The 18,579-nt window shown below is 38.6% G+C and overlaps 1 protein-coding gene across 1 annotated transcript in view; it reads right to left on the bottom strand.

The window, feature by feature from the left end:
- Positions 1–4,606: 4,606 nt before the first annotated feature.
- Positions 4,607–18,579, bottom strand: part of FAM120B (family with sequence similarity 120 member B) — a 44,025-nt gene continuing 30,052 nt past the window's right edge. The window contains exons 7-10 of the mRNA XM_072333217.1: positions 15,342–15,548; positions 11,176–11,284; positions 9,351–9,464; positions 4,607–6,351 (exon numbers count right to left, since the gene is read on the bottom strand). Coding sequence (XP_072189318.1) covers positions 6,290–6,351; positions 9,351–9,464; positions 11,176–11,284; positions 15,342–15,548 — 492 coding nt within the window. The 3' untranslated portion in view covers positions 4,607–6,289. The remainder of the gene's footprint in view (positions 6,352–9,350; positions 9,465–11,175; positions 11,285–15,341; positions 15,549–18,579) is intronic.

Raw genomic sequence — 18,579 nt, 5'->3', positions numbered from 1 at the left:
TTCCACAATTCTATGATACAACCCATGTATTCTCTTGAACGTGGGTTGTGTCAGCTCATTGCAGCGGACATTTAGTCAACACCTTCTAAATAAACACTGTTTCTTGGTGGAGCTTTTGGATGTGGAACCAAGTGCGGTCTGGGGGCCCTGGGCAATGACCAATGTTTAGGTTTTGGGAAGAGAGGCTGGGATACCTCCATGCAGAGTTTTCAGCCAGTCTGATTCCCTGACCATAAACAAGGCATGAGCAAAGTAAGCCAGATGACAGCAGATTTCAGTTTGCTACTGCCCACCAGGAATTTTCAGCAGCTCACAGACCAGTAAAGGTTCCAGACTCTCATTCTTCTTTATCCTAATAGCTTTGCTGTACACAAACAGAGCAGGAAATATTCCCCAGGAGATCAAGCAGGCAGAAAAGGATGTGCAGTGGCAAACACCTGGGAATCGCTGCAAAGTACTAGTGCAGACAGCCTATAGCATATGCTCTACACCTACAGCTACCATCTCTGACAGGACAGACAAAGCTACAGTCATCATAAATTAATACAGGACACCCAGAATCAGTTTACGGAAGACTTCCTGTGCAACTGCCTTTGGGACGTGGAGGGCAGGGGTCATAAAATATAGAAGAATCCTTACTGAGCACAGCGCCTGAGGCCTATGAGAGATCACAGCAAATGGTGTACTTGCCTTGCCTCGCGTCCCCATCGATATGAGGGCTGCAGTGATACATTAAAGCATCGCTAATAGAGGGACCTCAGCAAAATTTGCTCGGAGAAAGCATAAACAAAGCAGTTCTAACGAGACTCAAGCAATATTAGGAGCATATTTGTGCAGGGACTGGCAGTGTTTTACAAGCAATTGCAGGTGCCTGATCTTAATGCTAGCAACCGCTCCTTTTTGTCTGTACTGTAGCCAGGACTTGTGAGCGTGAGAGAGATTGAATGCTTTGTAATGAAGGTATATTGTAACATTTCTCTCCAGGTGGCACTTTGTTAACAACAATTAGATCCTGATTGATCTTTGAAGGGCTAATTCTTATGTGGTTTGCAAGGGTCCTACAAGGAGCAAGTGTTGAGTGGGGGCACTTTAAAAGTATTAGTGAAGGGGGAAAAAAAAGAAGAAGAAGAAGAAAAAAAAAAGAATAGTGCCATAAGAAATTTGCAATACAATGCTCGAGCCTCCTTTGCACCCCACAGTAATTTGTTCTTATTCCTGTTATTATCCCCTCGGGCACTAATGGTCACTTTATTAATTAGTTGAAAATTGCATTCTAGGTCAAATGGCAGCTTTTTTCCCTCCCATTGTTGCAAATTGCTAGTGGTATGGCCCAGTAAATGGCAGTGTTACTGCAAAATGGGAAAGATCCTTTGCTTTTCAAGATAAAGCCCATGGACCAGCTGCGCTTTCCATGACATTTCTAAGCAGAGCATTTCCCCAGGCCTGCTTTTAAGCAGTTAGAAATTAAACAGAACTCACTGTCATTGTTGAGATTTCTAATCATAGGCTGTTACTGTATTAGCTCTCACTCTCCTCACCCTCCCTTCCCCCCCCCCATTTTAATTCTAGCTGAGCCTGTTTTCTAAGGTGCATCTCGGCAGTGCTTAGCCCCATTTCTTAGTAAAGGAGGCAGAGTGTTTAGGTGCCTTCGTTTATGATGCTCTAATGGAAATACTTCTGAGACATCTGCTTTAGCAGAAGAGGACAGATGCTCAGCAAGTGCAGAGAAATATGGTCCTGCCTGTGGCACCTGAAGTTAGAGGCTCAAAAACTAAAAATCACTCTTGCAAGCATTGCTGGCAATGTAGGATTAGAGCAAACCGCAGCCTCAGAAAATAAAATTGGAAATGACAGATTTTTGTGAGAGCTTTTCATAAAGAAAACTCCTACCGAGGACAATAGGTGTTTAGCCTTTAGACAGGAGGACCAGCCCACCAGAAGTGAACATCAAAGCATTCTATTTTCCATTAACTCCTTTCTGCAGCCTACTGTGCTGGATGCAATCTGTCACGCGAGTTGTAGCCCAGCAGTCAGGACACCTACCAGAAGTCAGGTCTGGGCTAATTTCCCAGCCTAACGAATCTAAAAGGATGCGGTTAATCTGAAGATATTTGTGCAAGGCATCTAAAATCAAACATAAGCCTTCGTTTCTGTTTTTCAAGCAAAATTCTCATATTCTCATTCTTCTGTTAATCCTCTTCTGTAAAAACACCTTCACACTGATTTATCACCTTTTTTTTTGGTGGGCCCAATCTAAATCCAACTTAATGCAGGAAAGAAAACAACCCTCCCTGTGTCCTCTTAGAGATTTGAAGTCATACAGAGAAAGGAAACCTGTAAAGGAGGAAGATGCTTCACCGCGTCTGACAGGAACTTCACACATGCTACCCTCACATACCTAGAATTATAACCATTATAACACCATTCCTTTTTGAAGGCTTGTATCACATCTAGCACATGGAAAGGAGAATGCATCGCATCCTCCAGCAGGCTGGACATTCACCCTCTCAAAATCCAAAAGCTCCAGCAGGCCGTAGCAGCTGGAGCCCCTAGTTAATATTACATGCACAGTTAACAACCCCTTGAATCACTGCACTCTGGGAGCACAAGCACCAGAAGAGCAGCATTTTTATTATTATTTTCTCTTTCAAATCCTAATTTCTAAAACAACAATTTATCAGCCTCGGCAGTTTGGGCTTTCTCTGTAGACAGATGGGAGTGTTCATCAGGGAGAGGGAGGAATAACGTGGAGGACTGATCAAGCAATAACATGTCAGTGTAAACAAATGCATAATCAGAGACTTGGGATCTCTTCCTTAGGTCCAACAGGCAAGTGCGAGGACACACAAACTGGCTCCTACTAGCACTACTTTTTTATTACTGGGAGCCAGTATTTCTTGCTGAACTATTTATTATCAAGAATTAACACAGTAACCACTAATGCAAATGAACAGAAGTCCGTTCCCAAAGTAAGAGACAGTTGAATTTACAGGTTACTGACTACTTTTGTTTAATTACTTCAGGAAATCAAATGTTACCTGTATGTAAAGCACAAACCATGGTTGCTGCCAAGACTTGCAGAGGGGTCTCAAAGCTGCCAAACAAACCTAGATGTGCACAGAATCTGTTCTCACAGAGAAGGCAGCAGAGAAATTATCTAACACCTACAAACAGAAGCTTTCTCAAAGGCATAAGTACTGTGATTTGGTCAAATTAATGGGTGAGAAAGGTCTGGGTGTCAGCTCTAAGGTCTATGAAAGCAACAAATGCAAGCTCCTAACTAGAGAGAGCTTTACAGTGACAAAGCTGGTGTAACTTTTTCAGGTTTTCAAGCTGCTTTCAGTGGCAAGCTATTCCACAGAACATATTTCTTACTTTTACCTTGTCCAGTTACTATGGTGCCTTCAAGTCATTCTTACTGATAAACCTGTGCTGTTTGGGCCTTAAGCCCCACTGCCACAGAACAGCTGGAAGCGGGAAGGGCAGGTGCAGTGAAGGTGCAGGCCCACAGTACCTGATCAAGAGCAGAGCAAGTCTAGTGATGGCAACAAGGTTCATGTGAAGTCTCATGATTGCTGGACAAGTCCACAGTAAAGAGGCACAACCACAGTGAAACCAGGAAGCAAAACATCTCTTGTTGGTCACTATTTCTGTCGAGTCAAGGTAGACCAAATTGCTGACATTAATGAATGTTCTCTGAGCTTTTCTTCAAGAGGAGACGATAAATAAATGCACAGTTTCAATGAACATTTGGTGAAAGGCAGCTACACTTCATAACGGCTAGAGAAAATGGTAAGCAATCTAATCAAACAAAATAAGAATGCTTTTCCTGCATTTTGTTTTAAATTCACATAGATTCCTTCACCGATTCAAAGTAACCCTACAGTCCAATTGTTAATGCAACACTATTAGGCTGGAAGCTTTAAGGCTGTTTTCCTGTACATGAATTCCTCCTGCTTTGTGGTACTCTGATCAATTGAAATTTCAGTAACACTGGAAAATAATCCCTTTATCTTTCAGCTTCCTCCTTCTACTTTGGCTCTGTGATTCCAAGTGGGAAAAAATCTTAGCTTGGAATCAGTAACAGCAACTTATGCTTGAGGTCTAGTATTAGGAGGAAAAAAAAAAACCAACACAAATTCTCAGTCTTAACAGTTATTCAGTGGTCAGGGTAATTATTACCAACAATTCATATCATACCACAGCTAGCACAGCAAAACTCCCACTCTAACCGTATTTCATTTTCTTTACTGAGGCCATCAGAAATCTTTCCTCGTATCGGAATCGAAAGGGGAATTACTAAGAAATTCTGGCTCATAGTGGCATTTTTTTCATATACACTATTAAATGTGACATTCCTGAAACTAAAGTACTTTCCATAAAACTCAGACCACGTTATTCCAAAAGCTTTGAGAGTGGGAGGGAGAAGAAAAAAAGAGAGGAGAAAAAGAGAAAAAAAGAGAAAGAGGAAAAGACAAAAGAGGTAGTGCAATTAGAACCACTGACAGATCAAGAGGAAAGCAAGCAGGAGTATCCCTATCGAGACAGGAGTCCTGCAATGCCAATCAGATACTATACTGTATAAAAGCTGTGTCTGCTCAGAATTAGAAATCCTGTGCTGCTGTCAATTTATTTGTTTAGTTGTTGTTATACACAGAGTACAAAAGAATGTATTTATTGTGTTACAATCAGAAAAAGACACATTAGAAAATTACAATATTTTCATCTACTTCCAGTATTGAGTAGTGTCATCTGGGTGACCTAAAAGATAAACAGCTGTGAGGACCCAAATAAGACATACAGACATCAACACTGAAACAATTCTAGTAACAAAAAGTCCTATGAAAAGCTTCGATACCAAACTGCTCATGAAAGCCACGTGTGCCTGAAAAGCACTATTTTGAATTTCCTTAATTTTTTTTCCTTAGATAAAAGGAAATCAAGGGAATTTAGACAGAAAAGAATAGGTGGATGCCAAAGGTGTACAAATTCAAGCCAGACAGAAGGCACTGAATGTCTGGGTGTTTGTTTGTTGTGTTGTTTGTTTGTTCTTTTACAGCAACAGAACTATAATCTTTAGCTTGAAATATTACGCATTCCGTAGAATATAACCTAATGTAACTTAAGCAAGAATTGGGTCACAACATCTTACTCACTCAGCACAGCAAAAATCTTGCTGATTCATACAGAGATCGAGAAGCAGAAAATAACTCTAAAAGCAGTTTGGAATAGTCAACATCCTCAATAACTAAAGATAGTCCTGTGAAAATCTGCATGCTCTACCAGATTTTAAAACTTCCTCTTAACATTTTGCCTCTGTCTTTGCATATCCTTTATTCATTTCTGCTGCTCAGTCTTATCAAGCTTTCATCACATACTTCCCATACAAAGGAGAACAGAGATTATGACGTAACTTAATATACTGAAAATGCTGAAGTACAAAACTAAAGACATAATGATTCCAAAGCACGTAAACAGAGGAAATCCAATCAGTTCCATAAACATTAACCTGAGTCAACCCTACTAAAAGGTCGCTAAGAAAACAAAACTGTTGAGGATTACATTGATGAAGACCATTTTCGATTACAATGTTGAGATTTTGGATAGGGAAAAGTCTAGTTCTTATAAGTATCATTTATTGCCAAAGTAGGGCAGGACGAGACTCAGATTCTTTTTCTCCTCTGCAATGTTGTGGTTCAGTCCACACATTCAGATGGGAGAACTGCTTAAGTACTGAAAGCAACAGCAGTTTTTGGCTCTTTCAAGAAAGCGCTGCATTTTGTTTTGCTGGCAAGTGATATTTCCATGGCAACAATGATGCCATGTTTCAAACTTTTCACCAGGTTTCAGTCCCAAAGGTGTAACCCTTAAGATTAAGATATAATACACCCAAGACACAAACCACAATTCAGCATGAATATTCCACATGATTCATGATGAGCAAACTCTTGGAGCATACAAAACTAGAATAGTCAAGAACATCTCATGATGTGGTCCAAGTGCGTTAGAATTTCTGTTGTCAATGGCACAAAACTATGTAGCTATACCTGGACAAAACTCTGCTTCAGCTGGTACCATTAACCTAAGCTTTCAGATTCTGGTCTCATAGCAAGTTTAGACGTAGCAAGGGATTCACATACGAAATACCCTCAGCTTTGAGCCATTCCTTCTGCAGTCATATAGTTCAGTTATTCTGTAAAGTTTGTAAGAAGAGGTTCTCACAGACAAAAAACAATCTCAACAGCAACGATCCCACCGTCTTGCTCAGCTATCTCATCACATTTACTCTTTACCAAGGAGGAACGTGGAATCTTCTCCTCTGGTCTGGATGTCCTGATCTGTATCTTCTACCTGAAGGAAATCAAAACAGGAAAAGCTTGTTTAGACTGTCTCCAAGAAAAATTATATTCATATATTTTGAGAAAAGAACATGTTCCTCTTCAGTTGGCATGTAATTATGGATAGTATTTGGAGATGTTAAAAGCTAAACTCCATGATGGAAGTGCTCTTGCTGAAGCTCCTAGGCTTCTGTAACTTTTAAATCTATGGCCAAGTAAGGGCTCCTGATAGTGGACTACAGAGGTCATACATACACTATGGTTGGTAGATCAGACTGTGTGAATTCAGGAAATGAAAATACACTATTTAGAACCAGATAGAAGCTATACTAAGAAATATTTTCATATCATTTTAAGTGTGCCATATACAATACTGATTTACTTGTACAAGTTGACTTTTTTTCCACTATCTTTTGTACACTGACTTAGAACTAGGTAGTAGTTTGTATTGAAAAAATATAACTGATAAAATCTCAATGTTTGTCAGCTGGGCTGCTGTAGAGAGTGACAGAGATACATGCTAATAGCGGTTTCTATAGTTCTTACTGCTCAGTTTATTTTCAGCTCTTTGCAGAAAGAGGTGACAATGTGATCCAAAACACAGTGGTTTTAATTGCCAATTAATCAAGTTTTGTCTATCAGTAGGTTATACGGCATATGATGCTTCAACCAGGAACCCAGAATTCATAAACTCCTGCTTTATCTCAAGGAAGACTTTTAAACACAAAACACAAAAATTACCAAGAGCTGCAAAGCCAAGTTTTTAGCTGTTTTACTTCTCAATAACAGAAGCCTAACTTTAGCTTTAAATTAGACACCTAGAATCTATTTAATAAGCATCCTAATGGTCAGGCATTCAGAATGCAATACAGAAAACTCAGAACACTAAGCGGCAAGTCTTCTAAATTAACAAGAAACACTGAGGATAAAAAAACTTCTACAAGGCTTTGGTGTCCCACTGTGTTACATGGATGCACTGTCTCAATTTGTAACACACAGCCAACACATTTATCAAAGGAACTTAAATAAATAAATAAATAAAATACCCTGCCCCCCAGATCCCCATCTTTCAAACCCCAGATAGAAGATTAGATAGTAATTACAACAGACCAGTGGTTAGTATTCATCACAACACAGGGGATACTTCAATTCTTATTCTGCCCGAAGGTATTCAAACCAACATCTCATTGAAATACTAGCAAGCCTTAGGTTTATGCTTTCTGGTGGAGGCACTGTTTCCTCCACTACTGAAGTCAAGCCATTGTCATGGAATTCTTAAACATTAACTGATAAGCACGAGCAAAGAACACTTAATCACTGGGTACTTTTCTAACAGAAGATATGGCTCCCATGGTTACTGTACCATTAACTTTTAATGTGTTTTTTAAAATGCATTTTATTTAATGATTTATATGTAACGTAACAGCAGGAGATTCGACATTTAATAATGGCCTCGCAGAAGTCTAGAGGAAAAAATCAGGGCCTGAACCTGCATCCTTCGGTCCAGTGAGACAAATCACTGGGTTAAGTGCTCTAGCCACTAGGCCAAAAGAGTTCCTGATACAAATACAGACGGATAGCAGAAACATCATAGGAAGTTTTATCACAAGCTGTCACACTTTCTTCATTTTTATTCCGTTTCTCTGATGAGAGGCACACAGAACAGACAGAACAGCTACATAAAGAACCAAATCAAATACCTGTCTTAACATCAGCAAACTTATGAAGAAGCAACTCTGTCAAAACATCAACAATCTTGGCAGGTCAGATTAAAATGAACTCTGAAACACTTCAAGGTTCTTTCATAAGGAGAAACATGTTTTCCTACTAAGTCATTATTATTTATAACAGAGATTTAACTGCAATTACAGCATCCTATTTTAAGAGTGCCCTGAGGGTAGTAAATAAGGTTTAATTTTGCCTGTGCAGAGGAAGCCATAATATTTTATTAATGTTACTGAATTCTGATTATAACACAATTCATTGTAGTAGGTGTGGAATATACTTTATGGAATACGTCTAGTGGTAAGATCTGTGGAGGTGAACAAAATGCCAGCAAAAGTGATTCCTGAATAGCAGGCTTTTTGAGATGGCCACAATGATAAGTTTTGGTTTTTGCTTACAGTCAGCATGAACACTATTGCTGTATTTGCTACACATACCATCAAACAATTTTATCCCTGAACTAAGTGATAGCATCTCATTTTCAAGGATACAACAAAAGCAGCTGACACACATTTAAAGACTTTACTGTATTTGTTTATTAACGCTCTGCCCTAATCACATCAGTCTTCTTTGGAAACATCATCTGGAAACACAGAAGAAATTTAGGCTCTGCAGACTTAACAAAATAACTGATCTTTCATAGATACTTCTCTTCCTTTTGCTTATTTTCTTTAATCCATGTTTATACGCCTTCATTTATAATGGCGAGGAAGTAAGATTGAAGTAGTATCAAGTAAGTGGAGTTATCCACAGTGATGCATTGCTGAAATCTCTGTTGTGTTCAAGAAGTGGGATTGGTAGACGATTCAAGATTAATTTTTGTCATGACAAAACAGGACTTCCATTTCTATTATTTAGGTAATGGTCTGGAAACTGAGACCTGATCTAGAAAATCATGTAAAAGGTGTTTATTTCCACGCTTAATGATTTTCCTAAAGTATGAACTAAGATTTGCAACTAAAGACTTTACACTTACACTTCGGTGCAGTTGTGCCAACCTCATTTTAGTTCGATTACAGTTTTAAACACCACTCAGATGAGACCAAGCAGGTGAGGTTTGAATACCACATGAAATATTCTTTTTTCAGAACACTTGGAGGAAAGGAAGGCTTACTTCACTTGGTAGTTAGTTTCTGCTAATGGTAGTACACAACTATACATTTTAAGAGTTCTGTTGCTGAGTGCTGCAAACACTCGATGTATAAGTATATAGACATATAAACTGTACATAGACATAGAGCTGTTATATTGTTCACAGAAAGAATTCCAAATACAAACATCTTTTACCTTGTGGTTGAGGATTTCTCCCGAGGTTGCCCCTCATTTGGTTATGATATGGAGAAACAAAGGAGCTTCTGTGTGTTTGCTGGAACCTAGGATTAGGTTCTCTTTGGTGTGCTCCTGAAAAACAGAAGTTACTAGCCAACTTTGATGGTATAGATGATAAAAATGAAGAACAGAGAGAACATATTCTTTTGTTCTTTTTTTGGGGGGGGGGGAGGAACACATTTATTAGATTTATGTCAAAACAGTTACATACAATTACAATTCTTTCGAACTACTCAGCCTAATAAGTATGGTTCTTGTCCTCATTTCCATCTATAGACATCCTGATTACAAGCCGCTAACAAGTAAAAGCAGATAATTTCCTGACACGGATTTAGAAACTGAAGTCATTAGAATGAAACAGAAACCTCTGTTTAAATTAGAATCACAAATCATAATTAATATGCTTAAGTACTGCTCTAAAGCAATAGCAGACACTAGACAGATTTGGTATCATAAATCACCAACGGATACCCTTAGTTCTGAATGCTACCCACCACTATGGTATAGTACCATATCCAGAAGTGGACATAAGTGCTGTTACGTAATGCAAAGTTCTGAACTAACAGAAAATCATTCTGTCTGTCGCAATTTTCTCAAGAAATTTTTAACAGGTAAATTTTATCCTCACAGACATCAAACTCGATTGGTAATAAAGATAATACCAGCATAAAAGCTCTATTACCAAGTGATTCAACCACAATCCAATCATGCCTGAACCAGATCAAACGTACAGTGCTAGGTGAGTCTGTCATGTATAGACCGATAACTAATGAAGGCAGAACCACTTCTCTACTGGTAGACACTGAAACCACACAACAGCTTATATGAATAAAAAGGTCCACAGAGAGGTTACCTAGACCATCTATCAGTTTATACATTCAAAAGCTATCAAAAACCCTTCCTTTCTCTCACATAAAATGAAAAAGCACTCAAATTCATAGAGAGAAGCTGACATACAAAGGGAAGCTAAAGGTTCTTGGTGTTTAAAGATTATCAAAAGCTGAAGGCATAAACTTTTCCTTAATAGAAATATCTAGCAGATAATGCGTACACTGTCTTATCCGTATTTCAACAATATACAAACACTACTTAATAACAGCATTTTGTACAGTAATGATGACACTTCAAAATCTAGTCATTTCAGAGTGGATTATTTCAAAGCCTCAAACACCTCAGTAATCAAGATGCGTGTGAATGATGCTGAAAACATTTCAGATTTTTCTTATTTTTATTTTTCCTGAAGGTCAGGCACATCAGGTGGGAGAATGATCGTCTTTAGTAAAGCAAGCCACACAGCTGGAAAAAATGTAAGCCAAGTCTTAGGCTAAATGCCCTTCTCCACTCTGCCCCAAAGTTTGCCCTGGTTTTGAACTGCATCAGTCTGTCTTCAGTGCCTTACTCAGACCTTAGACTATCATGGCTAAAATAGCTCCCTTGAGGGAAAGGCAGAAAAAAAACTGTCATTCAGTTCTTCCTATAAAAATAACTTTAGTCACTGAGCAGATAGCAGTGGTTTCTGTCAGTGAATAATATTTTATTTACTGCGTGTATCTCACTAGCTATGTAACTCGATGGAAATACTTTCTCCAAACTTGGGTAATCCAATCCACGTGAATTCCTAAAAGCACGAGGTATTTTCTTAAATCTCTCCTTTGGTTTCTTGGAGAAAAATCTCATGATTTATGTAGCTTGACATGCTCCCTAGGTAAATGCGGTTGCAGCTGAAGGGTAACTGAGCTTATCAATACATTGATTTGCTTGAGAAAATTAATATCACACCAACCTGTGATGAATCCATTCCCTCTCGGTCTGCTCTGTATTGTTCTTTTATTCACCGCACAAACCTTGCAAATGAGTGACTTCAGATTTTGGAAGGGTGTATATAAAGACTCCTGCAGACAACAGCATTAACATTAATGGCTGTTTCATCTTTCTCTCTTCAGCTGTAGCACAAACCAATGACACATACAACAACCAAAAGAATTTTATTAGCCTACACTCATACACATGTGAAGATGTCAAATTTTCTGGTTCACATTTTTTTGGAAACAAAATTAAAACGTTTCATATTCAAAGTGGGTTTTTGGAGGGGTCAATAGAGGTGCAGAAGGAATGTTTTTTCCTCTTCTGGTTACATTTGTTTTTCTCCTCTGTTCACATTTGTTTATTACTTACTTCCATATTCTACTGTTTTGAATCTGCAGGTATTGCTACCTAGGCTTAAGTCTACCAGCAGAACCTCAGAGAGTGACATGTAAAGTCTCCAGATAAAGTGGGATGAGCCACTGAAAAATCAAAGTATCTTAATCTCATAAATTACAAACACAACAGCAATACATCAGCTTTAACTTCAGATATTTGTTATCTTATAAAATGGAACCTCGTCTAAAGAGACATGGAGGAACTAAACACCAGCGTTTAACCTGTGTGCTGAAAAATTCTGATGTCAAAAAGGAAAAGACAAAACTACTTGAAGACTCAAAACTAAGAGATGTGGTATATGAGGACTGTTCTGATAGCAGTGCCTCCTATTTTATTACACTGGCACAAAACATCAGAGGCAAGTGTTGGTGATACGGCAGTAGAGGCTGAACCTTCCCACTAATATCCCACTGCATGTTGTTGCTGTGCAACTGATGGCAGCAAAGGGGCATTCTGACCAAATGGCATCTGACATGGAAGTGAGTATGAAGTGGAGATGTGTAACTGAATTTCTCCATGAGATTAAAACAGCACCCACCAACATTCATTGGTGCTTGCTGAATGTTTATGGAGACCTAACAGTGGATTTGAGCACAGTGAGGTAGTGCTTGGTGTGTTTCAGCAGTAGTGACAGCAGATCACCTCCACAGTGGGCCACTTCCACAGATGGTTACAAGTGCACCATGCAGGCTTGTTGGCAGAAAAAGCACAGCTAATGATAGTAATTATGTTGAAAAAGAGTGTTTTGTAGCTTCTCCACCAAAAAGTGCTATTGTGCTCTTTGTATCTGTTGTAGTTTCCATGGAGATAAGCAGGAGGCATTACTTTTGCAGCAACCTACATATCTAACTTTACTGGTTTCAGTGAGCTTTGTAGAAGTGTCACATCCTAAAATCTTTTCTTTCGCTTATTGATTTATACTGGGCATATGGGAAGTGGTACACACGGAAAAGAATGAGAAAAATAGTAGATCATAGAACATCATCATAATTAGTGATTTTCATAAAACCGAACTGATTTTTAACAGGGTGACAATTCCACTTTGTAACCTATGTGGTGGAAAGGGAGCAGCAAGAATGAGAGAGTATTATAGGAAAAGGTAAAAAGCCAACGTGTGCCAGGATTGGAGGAACTGGAGAGGTTTAAGAGTCTGAATCCCTGAACTCTGATTCTGAGATCTACTGAACTCCCTGAAGTAACTGTCCAGATACCTAGAGAGACCCTAGCAGTTAGGAAACAAGCAGGGAACACCAAAGCAGTAACTTTTTCCTCTTATTTATCTTTACAGTAACAAAACACCCACGTAGCATACCTTTTCTTCCCCCCTAAATACAATGCTCTAGCTATCATCAGGTTAAATTTATGATGGATTGCTAACAAACAAGTGCTGAAAGACTTTGGCTTCCAATGATATGTTAAGCTCTGCCAAGAACTAAGTACCAGTTTTATTTATTAAGTTGAATTTATAGTTATAGGAGCAACCAATCATGTACACTTGTTGTCTTGCCAGTGTCCCTAGCTAAACTGGCATCTCTCAGCAATTCTCCCAAAAACAGATGCTTGCTTTTCGAACTGATAAGCTGGAAAGCTATTTTACTAGTCTGGAAGCTCTCTCTGCCATATATGTACCATAAAATCATACCTAAAAAATAAAAAAGTTATTTTAAATTAACAGAGCTGGGCTATTTTTTTCTCCCCACAGAACAGTTTATCTGGGGTTTATTTAAACTTGAGTATCATGCCTTCTAAAATCCTATCCTAGATATTTTAGTTGGTCAAATCAAACTCCAGCTCTGCTCTAAGTGTCTTTCCTCACCTCCCGAGACATGCTAAAATAGAACTTCAGTCTGGTTACAATGAGATTTTCAAAGGTTAGCTAAAGCATACCAGCTAATATATTTTAGAATAACTCTCAGTCAATATCTACGCTTTTCCTTTCAGATTTATGTATACATATGTTAAAAGCTGTTAACTAATCTGAATTCTACCTGAATGGAAAAGAAATAGTTTCACAGAGGTGTATGCAATTTATTTATTTACTTATTTGATCATTTAGATCCTCCATTGTTCTGCTAAAGTTCTACATGAAAAACTGAATGAATAGCTGTCCAAATCCAAAATCTACTGAAATCAACAGACTGATGGCCTTGAGTTGCGGCAAGGTTTACGATGGATATCAGGAAAAACTTCTCTACAGAAAGGGTGGTCAAGCACTGGAATAGACTCTCCCCCAGGGAGGTGGTTGAGTCACCATCCCTGAATGTGTTTAAAATCCATTTGTCCTCGGGGACACGATTTAGCGATGAGCTGTTAGCGTTAGCGTAGTAAGGTTAGGTTGTGGTTGGACTTTATGATCTTGAAGGGGAATGGATGCATTCAAGGCCAGGCTGGATGTGGCTCTGGGCAGTCAGGTCTAGTGGCTGGCAACCCTGCCCATGGCAGGGGGTTTGAAACTAGATGATTTTTGAGGTCCTTTTCAATGATTCTATGATTCTATTAAGGTTTTTTTTCCAACCTGAGCAATTCTATGATTCTGTGATTCTATGATCAGTAGGAGACACAGATGGAGGTGATAGTTTTAATCATACAACTGACTCCAAATGGAAAGGATTATCATCTACATTTCACCACCTATACGCACTCCATTCATCACTCCAGATTAGGATGTGATCTAATTCGACACAAAATTGGATAAGAAAACTACACTGACTGTTATGAAATGTACAAGATTGAAATTATCAAAAAATAAAACCTATTTCTCTATAATAATAGTTATTTTAACCTCAAGTAACAGATGTAACAACAGATAAAAGACATTTCAAAACTAAAACTTTCAAAAATAATAACTGTATGTGTTTTACAGTTCAACACTGAAAATAGAGGTATGAATTTAAGGTCTCAAGAGTGATCTACATAGGTGAGTACAGATGTCACTAATCTACATATATTCTATACTGGTGGGACATAAGCCGGTAGTTGTCTGAGGTTAATACAGCCTTGCACCTTGTCAAGCAGATCTTATCTCTGAGGTATCACCTTAATGCATTACCATGGCCCACACCAAGCAAGACTACCGTTATCTGTCAGCTCTAGTTAATGTGGACATGTTTTAAATTACACAATTATTAGGTAACATAGCATGAAAATTATAAGAGCTCCCAGCTTCTGCAAAATGAGATCAAGTGTTAAATACTTAAAGGTACAAGAAAACACAACATACGTGGTGAGATTCTGTAAACAAATACCTAGATGATACCTTCCTCTGACTTCCTGTTCCTTCTGGAATTCACTAAACCTTCACCTCAAATTATAAGTTCCTTAATACCTTCAAAATATCGCTCTTAGGTGCTTTAGAAGTCATACCTAGTAAGCTGGTCTAAATACATCCTTATGATTTTGCCTAAAATCTTACAGCAGAAAGAACTCACTATTATATATTTACAAGTACTAGAAAACTGCTATGGTAATTTTCATTTTTTGAAACTTGTGAACATTTTTGTACTTCCTTGTATTGTTTTCTAAGTATTGGAAACAAAAAGAAAGGCAGACATTTAGCTTCCTGCCTAGTCTAGTATTTCAACCTTATTATGGTTTATCTGGCAGGAAGGATGAAACAGAAATAATGAAAAGAAGAAAAACACAAGGAAAGGAGGCCAGTGCAACAGTAAATGTTAATATATACATAATTATGGACAGGCAAACTTTTCAAGGAATAAAAAACCTCTCTAAGAGGATGCAATTACTCACATTGCCTTCCAAAAGCTCCTCCAAAGAGCAACTTCGGTGTGACTTTTGGTATTTTTCTTGAAAAAGTTTTCCATCAAACACTTTCCAGGGCATCAAATCATCCATGCTGAATGGAAACCCACAGGCACTATTGGCCATGAGCAATACTGTAAGGCCACGAACCAAAACAGCACCAAGATGTACAGCTCTGGAGTCCACCTGCAGAAGCTGATAATTTAAAGAAAAAAAAAAAAAGAAAAAGAGTGAGAAAAAAAAAGTAGACCTCACAAATTAGGGAATATAGGCAACTTAACCATGACACAACCCTAGAAACTGCAGAGCAAATGAAAAATAGCCCCCAAACTGTGACAACTGTGGTTTTCTATTGCACGGCAGAATTAATCAAAGGATTCTGTATCTAGTTTTATTCAAGAAAATGAAATTACAAATTAAATTACAAGATTTGATGGAACAAAGTTTATCGTGCCCAGGCTTCAGAAATACTTTAAAAACTCAAAATTTTCTTCCAGATTATTTCTCTTAAACATGGATGTTCCCAGAAGGAATACAGAAATGGTACGACAGCATCCAGAAAATGCAAAATGAGCCACTCAACAAGACAAGTAAAACTTCTGGCCAAAATTAACTCAGTGGGTGAATTCAACACTCCTTTGTGGCAGAATGCAGCAAAATGGAAAAGCCTTGAATGCAGTAAGCAGAAAACTTTAATTTTCAGTATTTTGTAGATGGTACAAAGCTCCTCAATAGGGAATGCTTCTTCTACACTCTGTACTGCAGCAGACTGTCAAGACTAGGAGGGGTTCATAATGATGTGGACATCAGTACTGTAATCCCTAGCAGCTGTTGTAGCCTTAGAGTACAGTTTTCCTTACAGTGTAAGTTATACTAGCAAATGGAACAGCATCCAAAAGAGTCCAGCACAGAAAGTACAAAGACATGGTTCAAATTCATCTTAACTCTACTCTTCTGAGAGCTTCGTTTGTCTGAAGGGCACTGGAAAGTCAGTTTTGTTTGCCACATGATAAGGAGGACATAAAACTATCTGACAGAAACCAAAGGAGGGTGCAAAGAAGATGAAGAGTCTGGAGGCCAAGATGTATGAGCAGCTGAGGTCTCTCGGTGTGCTCAGCCCAGAGCAGAGGAGCTGAGGGGAGGCCTGATGGCCACTGCAGCTCCACAGGAAGCAGAAGGACAGTGCTGAGCTCTGCTCTGTGTGACAGCGACAGGACCCGAGGGAACGGCATGGAGCTGTGTCAGGAGAGGGGCAGTGGGGGCTGGGGACAGGGTCTGCACCAGAGGGTGGTGGGTGGGTGGTCCTGTGTGGAGCCAGCAGTTGGATTCAGTGCTCCTTGTGGATCACTTCCAACTCAGGATATTCTATGATTCACTATTACTAATGATAATATCGTCTTATATCTTGAAAGGTTCCCAAAAGATTTACAGGTATGCACATATACCATCTCTATTCCATTTAAGAAAAATTACAGGTAATAGCAGACAACCTGAAATATCATACTACTGGATCAGAACTTTTTTCCCATCATGGTCCATGTGCCAAATCCAGAAAAGCTCTGCTAGCAACATATAGCCACAGAAAACTTTTCAAACAAGCCAAACACAGTAAATCATTGGGAAGAATATAGCTAGAAGTTAGTCAAAGAAAACAACATACAACTTGACAATGTGAAGATGATGTCTGTGATAGGGATCCCACTAAACATAGATAATGGGCAGGAAAGCTTCGTTTAAACTAACTTGAAGAAGTGAGGTTACCTCCACTGGCTGTCTTTCTACAGGGCAGAAGCAAAAGAGGACCTAGAGATGATGATGCTGACAAATATACCAGGCAGGGTCACCCAGAGCTCTCTAAGAATTGTGGCCTCCAGTGATTCCCAGAGAGGCATCAAGCTGACCTTCAGGGCACTGATCCAATGCAACACTCAGTTCCTGAAATTCACCCAGTGAGACAACCAAAGACAACCACAGACATCCAGACAAATGCATACAACACAAGCTAACTGGAGCAGTCATTCAGAATATAAAAGGCTCATCATTTACCTAATGTGATGCTTCATACTCCACCTCATGCTCCACCTCCTCACTTTTATTTTAAAGTATTTTCAGGATAGGATCAGGCTACAAGTTTCAGGAAATTACTGCCTCCAGCTGCAAGTAATCATCTTCTCAGCCTAGACCAGTAACTACATGCACTCTTACATCTCAGTTGCTCTGGCAAGTAAAGCAGTGTTTTGCAGAGCACTTTAAAATGCTGACAGGTCCTTAAATTAGGAATGTGGTTTAAATGAACCAGTATTATTTGTACTAAAGTAGATTGTAAGAGTGCACAAAGCACACAGCTGGTTATCAGGTTGCAGCTGAGAGATTCTTACATCACGCTAACTTAATTGCTCCTGATCACCTGGCTAAATCTCAAGACCCGCTAAGAAAACTAGTTCACCTCAATTCAGGCTTTAAAATAGATTCTGCTTGGTTTGTGGCTGAAGTGAGACTTTATGAGTGGAAATCAAATGCATAGGAACTACCAAGAATCTTCACAACTTCCTTTTTTTGTAATTTCCTCGACAGAATACTTTGACAAGTACTGAATAAAGGTAAGATTTTGCTATTTAAGCTTGTATGGAAAATGGATGTATCAAGCTAAAATTAGCAGCAGAGTCCAAGAATGACAGTAGGAAGGACATTAATCTGTTGAACCAAATTTGTTAGACAAATTTTTATCAATGTGACTTACACAACCAATATTCTCTTTATTATAAATACCTATTTTTTTATTCCTTGGCATACAGATCAGTATCTTCTATCATTGAAGTCTCAGCATTGATAACATCAAAAGATTTAATTGTTGAAAAGAAACTTACAAATACTAATGAAAGCAGGTATTTAAGGTGATGATAAGAAAACAGTAAATGCTATCTTAAACAGAAGCAATGACCATTCATACCTTTTTGTCATTTATTGACAGCGATATGCTCTTACTGTCCATTTTAATCCCACTGGTACCAAGGATGTAGAACAGCTGTTAGGACAGATTACTAATACTATATATAGATGCCAGATGTCATCTGGGCCACAAATCTTTAAGGCATCTTAAAGATCTTCAAATCTTTGTTTTAATTTGTTCTAAAATTTCTAAGCATACGTACAACACAAGTATGCGATTAACCTATCTTTCTCCAATGACGTTATTCACGTTAATGCAAAACAAATACATACATGT

Source organism: Excalfactoria chinensis, chromosome 3, assembly GCF_039878825.1.
Source record: "Excalfactoria chinensis isolate bCotChi1 chromosome 3, bCotChi1.hap2, whole genome shotgun sequence".
In the NCBI taxonomy this organism is placed as follows: domain Eukaryota; kingdom Metazoa; phylum Chordata; class Aves; order Galliformes; family Phasianidae; genus Excalfactoria; species Excalfactoria chinensis.
The sequence above is the reverse complement of the archived record's forward strand: the minus strand, read 5'-3'. Positions and strand labels throughout refer to the sequence as shown.